The following is a 7,787-nucleotide window of genomic DNA, read 5'->3' on the forward strand; positions in this document are numbered from 1 at the left end:
AATGAGCACATCACAAAAGATTCGAGCTCTGCAAGAGGGCTCCCAACCCTATCTACCTTGAGAACGGTGTGTGAGTCTTAGCCAGTTGAGAGCACACCTAAGACTCCTTCTTCCACCGAGCTAGAACAGAGCGAGGGAAACTTTGAGTCTTGGGTGCACTGCTCCGGCTCTTCCCGCCCCCCCTCCCACCCCTTCCGTCCCTCCCCTCCTCCCGAAGGTGGTGGGTGAGCCTCTGGAGCTAACGGGTGCAGCACTATGCACAACACGTCGCCAATATCACAAGCCAAACTTTCGGCATCTTGGTTATACCCAATTAAGATAGTTTTGTTAGTTTTGTTAGGGAAAGAAAAGTGGCAGACTCGATACAATACTGTAAGGCAAACCAGTGGCAGTTGAGAGAACAAGGAGCACATATGAGTCCTGTTTCACATAAGCGTTGAAGAATACAAGTTTAAAAAGTCATACCGAATGAAAGCAAGAAGCAGCGGCGTGAGCGGCTGGTGCCACACTCTCTCCCCGAGCGTACAATATATATATATATATAATAATGACAAGAGACAGGGAGAGAGAGAAAGATAGAGATAAAGAGCGAAAAAATATCGCAGAAAAAATCAAAGCAAGTTGTCACAGCCAGCACTCTTCAATTCATATATAAAGGATCCATACCTTTAAAGGGGAAGCTCATGTGGAACAAGAATCACATACGTTACAATATGTCTACACAAAGTACGAGTAATTATCATATATAAACCCACACTTGACTCCCACGATGCGACCCCCCCTTTGCCCTGGGTAGGATAAAGGGGGGGAGGGAGTCAGGCATGGGGTTCTACTATATTACCAACAAGAACTACAAATTGGGAGCTTGAAAAGGAGGAGGAAGTCAGAAGTGAAGCTGTGGAGAACACATTTAATCATCTGCTCTTCAAGAGACATAGTACTCTACGAATACTTGAATACCTACTCTTGGAGAGAGAGAAGAGATGGACAAGGAAAAGGGGGAGGCAGGAACGAGGGAAAGAGTGAATGTTAAGATGAGATTTAGAGAAAGAGGGAAATGGTACAATGAGCTTGTTTTTTGTCAAGGTTCTACGAGAGGAAGGATAAGAGGGAAAGGGGCAGAAATGAACATAAAAATATATATTACAGTAAACGAGAAATTAAAAAAAGAAGAGAAAACAGAAGAGTTTAGAGTGTAACTAGACTTGTGTGTGTGTCTGGTGTACAGCGGTGAGTAGGCTCTACGCTATGTAAAAAACAGAGTGTGAGCATCGAGAGATTTAAAGAAGGGTGTAGACTCTAAGATGCCTTAGAAGGAGACATTTCTCTGGGTTTACTGTTTTTCTCTGATTCTGTGTACTGCTTATTGTAGTAATTAGATATAGGGGGAAATCAGAGAGACACTGAGAAGATATTTGATTTGGTCTGCTAGCCTTGCTGTGGGATTTCCATTAAATCAGTGATGGAGTTCCGATCTTCATTTTGATACTACTGACTTTTTATCTTATATACGCTGTAGCGAAATTGGGCTGAATTCTTCTTCGATAGACATCTTCTAGTTCAAGACCTAATCTACAGACTAATTCTATGTCCATTTAAATCATCCGTGAAAATAATGCCGCTCTCTTGAAGATCTATGTGCGATTCCTGACTGCAGAAGCTAAATTAAAAATATGATATATAACAATTATCAGAGAACCTATCACTACTCAAAAGTTATATAAATGATAGATGCACGGACGTTTCCCTCTCTTACACTCATTCATATCCATGTGTGTATATACTGTATAGTATACGCAGTGCATAACACACACATCAACATGTATACTTTATATACAAATGCACGTGCATATATCTACATGAAATATATACAGTACTGCATACAGTATAAACACACGTGTATGAAACTCACACACACACACACACAAAAACGTTTGATCACTCTGCCACTCACTGCACCTTTGCATGACTGGAGAAAGAGTTAACGACCAGCATCTACAAGCAACATTGCGCACGAGGCAGCTTATTCCTAACAAAAACAATGTGTCTATTCTTGTGCTTTAGCTTCGTGTCGTGTCCACCGGGCTACTGTTGAGTCGTCTCTAGCCTGAGCAACTACACAGTAGATTTCATCTTTGCAAATCTCTACTGCCTATCTAATCAGCGATATTTTACATTGTGTGCTATAACGATAATTACGTTGTCCAAGGTGCAGTTATTGTCTAGGAATGATGAAAAAGAAACAAACATCTGATTTCAAATTACTTGCGTCGCTCAAGAGGCAACACAGAAGAGGCAAAGCACACATGACTTTGTAGTGTTCTGCTATGTAATTAAGCACGTAAATCATGTGTAGTGCATTGGTGGCATTATGTCCTGAGAAATGATAATTGACAAATTAGTAATTTTGAAGCCTAACATCAAGGCCAGAAATTCTTAACATTACTACCTTACATTTTTCACACACACACACACACACACACACACACACACACACACACACACACACACACACACACACACACACACACACACACACACACACACATACATACATATATGATATATATATATATATATATATATATATATATATATATATATATATATGTATGTATATATGTATATATATGCATATATACATTATACATTATATATATATATATATATATATATATATATATATATATATGTGTGTGTGTATATCTATGTGTATATATGTGTATATATATGTATATATACATATATATATAATTATACATACATACATATATATACATATGTATATGCAAACAGACACACTCAGAAGCACGCGCACACGCACACGAACGCACGCACGCATACACACACACATGTGTATATACATGCATACATACATACATGCACATATATATAATATATATATATATATATATATATATATATATATATATATATATATATATACATATGCCTATACATACATGATAATTGAAAGGAATAACGGGAAGCATTTCTGTCCTTAAGTGAGCTGAGTGGCAAAACCCTATTACCGGAAGAGGAAAGACAAGATATTAGAATCATGTTTTAGAGAGGTAATTATACAACCTACAGTAGGGATACAGTCAACCCAAACTACAGCATTTGATGAGAACGTTATGGCAAAGAGGACACAGATCTACATTACCAAGTATTTACAAGAAGAATATCTACGCCTGCTATTCTACAGGGAGGTCGCGGGTCTTAAGGTGTTGTGCCCATTGGAACTTAATGGTAGTCAAAAGGATAATAATAATGGTGAGAAAACCATAACTGCCTCTGTATCTTGTATTGCCTTGGTAACTGAAAAGACTCTAGGGGTATTTGTATGCAGAGGTGTGTGCGGGTATGTGGGTATGTGTGGCAACAAAGGTGGGTATGGGCACGGCGCATGTGGACCAGGTGGTGGGTATCTTGCAGCACGGGGCACAGGTGTGGTATGCGTATAGAACTGCAACTAAACAAGTGTAGGTCTTGTTGCGCAACAAGGCTGGTGATTGGCTAGCCTTAGCGCGCATGCTCTCCTCCGACTGGTCAAAGGCCTGTATGTATATATATAAAATTATAGATATATCTTGTGGTTGCTCTATGGTATAATACACAGGCGTGGGCTCTCTAGGCATGAGGCTATGTTCCAGCATACATATTAGCATATCTGTGAAGCTTAGGGTGTCTGATATATCAGTGTGTGAGGGTGAGATGTGTGAGGGTGAGAGAAAAGAGAATAAAGAGGGGTAACACTGACGCTGCTTACATAGACCTCCTCCCACTGCGACACGTAACGGACCAGTCGGGAGAGACGAAGGAGGCGGACGAGGGAGAGGAGCTTCGCCAGCCGCAGGATCCTGAGGGCGCGGCCGGCGTGCAGGATCTGGAAACTTTCGCTGAAATCCTGCCGGAGAGGAAACAGAGGGAGGGCGGCCGGTTAAACGCAGGGAAGGACAGGTAAAGGATTATTTGTTTTTCAAAAAGTTTATTGCATGAACAAATAATGTCCCCCTTTTCCATAATACATACCTACGTGTGATTTACAAAAGAAAAGGGAAACCAAAAGACAAAATAAATCGAGGGATTTTGTCTTCGGACAAGACCTACACAACATGACTTATTCTATCTTATTTTTTTCGTTTTTGAAGTTAGTTACGCCACCGCCTCCCGGAAGTCTCCACGTGAGGCGTCGCAACAACAGCGGGACATCCATTTGGGGTCCTTTTGGGGTCCTTTTGGAGTCCTTTTGGGGAGGCTCTTGGAGACAAGGGAGGGAATATAAGAGAAAGACAGAGAGAGACGGAAAAAACGAATTTCATTTGATCACATACAGATTGAAAGATCGTAGACAGACAGAGAGATGGACACACAGATAGACAGACAGACAGACAGGAGAGAGAGAGAGAGAGAGAGAGAGAGAGAGAGAGAGAGAGAGAGAGAGAGAGAGAGAGAGAGAGAGAGAGAGAGAGAGAGAGAGAGAGACGGACGGACACACAGACACACATAGGTAGATAGATACAGAGAGACGGGGGAGGGCGTGGGGAGTGGGGGGGGGGGGGGGATTTCAATGGTCTTCAGAGAGTGATCAGTCACTCACATGCTGTTAGGTTTCTTATGACGTAAAATCAGTCTCGATACACAACTCCAGTGCCTTAGACCGAACCAAGCCATCACCATTTGGTCGAGCGTGCCGGTGCATTTGGTGGAGGGACTTTGGGGCAGGCGGGCTTTGGGCTTGGACTTGGGGGAGGGGGGAGGGGGTGACGCAGGGCAAACGTTTAGGGGCAGCATAACCTTAAAACTTGGGAATCATTTTTTTAAATATTTTTTTATAATTTACAATGCAAACCATATTAAGAAACAGCGGATAATCATACGCCGTTATAGAAAATGCCAACTTGAGAAAGACTTGACATTTCCACCAACGGTAATTTCGTCAGTAGGTTACTAGACACGACTTGGCAGCCATAAACCAATCTGTGATGAGCCAAGGATGATTAGTGCAGGTGGCTCTGCCCTAATACCCAATAACCACTGGCATAACACGAGGAGAAAGCATGCGATCCCCGCGTGCCAGCTACTCGCTCCAACAGCCGTGGGTATGGCATTGTTTTGTCCCTTTTTCATGCAAGTCACATTCTCACCCGAACAACTTTTGGCAGGGATGTGATTTTTCTAGAAAGTGCATGACACACAACACTCCGTGCTACTCAAGGCCTGTATGCATGTATCATTTCTGGAAGCAGAACAGTGGTCAAACAGTATTAATCAAAATCAAAGAACAAAAACTGAAAGGTCAAAATAAATTAATAAATGAAGTAAAACTAAACGTTACAAATGAAAAAAAAAATTTGGTGCCAATCCTATAAAGAAACCTACAGTATCACCGTAGGCCTAAAACTGATTTAGTGATCCTAAGTCATTCTTTACTACGTTAAATCTCATAATCACTTTGTGTTAGCATTAAATCAACTACTGCAATGCCGACGAGATCTTACCTCCAGTAACCACAGATTTTTTTTGTCTATGTGGAAGACCCCTAGAATCTCCGCCTTGATAGATCATTAATATCTTAATTGATCTATATTCTGGCTAGGTTTTATAACAGCAGAAGCTGAGATAATCTAATGCAGACGGCTATAATTTGGCTAACGTTCATATGACAAGCAAATCAAGGAAACTGACTGCATATGATTGTTCAAATGGCATTTTAATTTAATCTAAGTAGCATTTAGTACTGTCTGAAGCATATGCATAGCTCCACACACAAAAAAGAAAAAGAAAGTATGTGTGTACTCGTGTGTAGCTGTGCATACGCAAATACTATCACATGCTTCCATTTTGCTCACAATACTAAAACAACCCGCAATGCAAAGTCTGAATCTTTACATAGCTTTTAGGATTATCCAGACCCTAAAAATGATCACGGACTTGGCAAAAATCAGGAAATAAAACCAAACACAATGCAAATTAATATACGCTTATATCATTACTCATTCGCATGCTTAACTGTCACACTAATTCATGAGCCGCTAGTTTGTAAACATTGTCATCTAAGTCTTCCATAATATTTACAAAGAGAAAGGTGCATGCTTTTTAAGGATCTTTTGGGGGAATAACTAATTGCATTTGAAGCCAAACGTAATTGAAAATAAAATTGGTAAAGTTTCCCCTCTAAGGTAGCAGAACTATAGGTGTCAGCGCGTTTATACCTCTTTGTCGCGGTACTGTAGAGAAAACGGGAGAAAAACATTACATTAGACATCATCTTGTAATGTAATCATTAAGAACTATCATGAAAAAAATAAAAAAGGTAAAATAAAGTACTCTGGAAACCATTATTTTATCTAATTCGTACCTTCACGTTAGCAGGTTCCCCAAGAAACGACAGAAAGAAAATGGAGAAGAGAACGTGTGAGAGAATCACCAAACGACTACTTTTAAGTCAAATGAGAAACAGATTCAAAGCGTCTCTGGGCAATTAGTCAGCGTCATAGCAGTAGCTGCACATTGAATAATATTCAAATGAATATTCTGCGTTAGCTTACAGAATTATAGGAAAGAGTGAATCATGATTTACCAAAATAACAGCCACGCAAAATAAAAAATAATAAAAAAAATGCTTATCACTGTACATTTGCTCTCATGTGCGTGTATTGCTTGTATTTCCAGATAACTTCACAAACACAGCCAAGACTAGTGAAAAATCTGCCTAAGGTTCTTTCGTTTTTTTTTTTTTTTCTTTCTTTCTTTTCGTTATTTTCTTTCTTTCTTGATGGTAGTTGGCTAAATAAAAAGCTGGTAATCAGCTCTCATATGTCATGGCTGTGTTCGGTTCTGGATCAGGAACAATGTCTCGTCAAAGTTTTTTTTTCTCTCTCTCTCTTATATATTTACCTCCAACTACTCGTGCACAATAGAGGAAGCCAACGTTTTATGCATTAGTCATAGCATATGTAGAGAAAGATATCAACCAAAAATTAAGCTTATTTCCATTACTGTCGTCTGTTTAGAGTAGAAGGAAAGGGAAAGGTATCAAAGGGCGAGCGTTTGTCTTCAATACACATGGTCTGTACAGAGTCTACTTGATACTTAAAAATCATCTATTCTTTAGGAAAACGACAACATTTATCTCTACTTTACCCAAAAATATTATTCATATATATATACATACATAGATACACATATATGTGTAAACGTGTGTATGTGTGTGTGTGTGTGTACATATGTATATGTATGTATGGGTATATATGTATATATATATATATGTATGTATGTATGTATGTATGTATGTATGTATGTATGTATGTATGTGTATGTGTATGTGTATGTGTATGTGTATGTGTATGTATATGTATATGTATATGTATATGTATATGTATATGTGTACATGTATATATGTATATGTATATGTATATGTATATTTATATGTGTGTATAAATATATATGCATGTATGTATGTATATATACATATATACACATACATATACACATATATATACATATAATATGTATTTAGATATATCATCCATGCATGACCTGCGTGAAAAAGACATCAAACATATGATCTGGCAGTGTTATCCTCTGTCATCCACTGTGCTGAGACAACACTGTTATCCGAGTCACAAAGATGAGAGTGAGCACCGACGCCACCACATGGACACCAAACTAAACACAACACGGACACGGACGCCAAAACAACACGTCATTACCTGGTTGAATATCAGGAAGATGTAATCCAGCGGCACTGATGATATTAAGTCGAGGAAGAACCACGTCTT

At 39.2% G+C, this 7,787-nt stretch overlaps 1 protein-coding gene across 1 annotated transcript in view; it reads right to left on the reverse strand.

Moving 5' to 3' along the window:
* Positions 1-7,787, reverse strand: part of Ih (hyperpolarization activated cyclic nucleotide gated potassium channel Ih) — a 66,993-nt gene that overhangs the window by 55,946 nt on the left and 3,260 nt on the right. The window contains exons 4-6 of the mRNA XM_070127626.1: positions 7,719-7,784; positions 6,219-6,233; positions 3,764-3,910 (exon numbers count right to left, since the gene is read on the reverse strand). Of these exons, the coding sequence (XP_069983727.1) occupies positions 3,764-3,910; positions 6,219-6,233; positions 7,719-7,784 (228 nt within the window). The remainder of the gene's footprint in view (positions 1-3,763; positions 3,911-6,218; positions 6,234-7,718; positions 7,785-7,787) is intronic.

This window comes from Penaeus vannamei, chromosome 12 (genome assembly GCF_042767895.1).
Source record: "Penaeus vannamei isolate JL-2024 chromosome 12, ASM4276789v1, whole genome shotgun sequence".
NCBI classification, from domain to species: domain Eukaryota; kingdom Metazoa; phylum Arthropoda; class Malacostraca; order Decapoda; family Penaeidae; genus Penaeus; species Penaeus vannamei.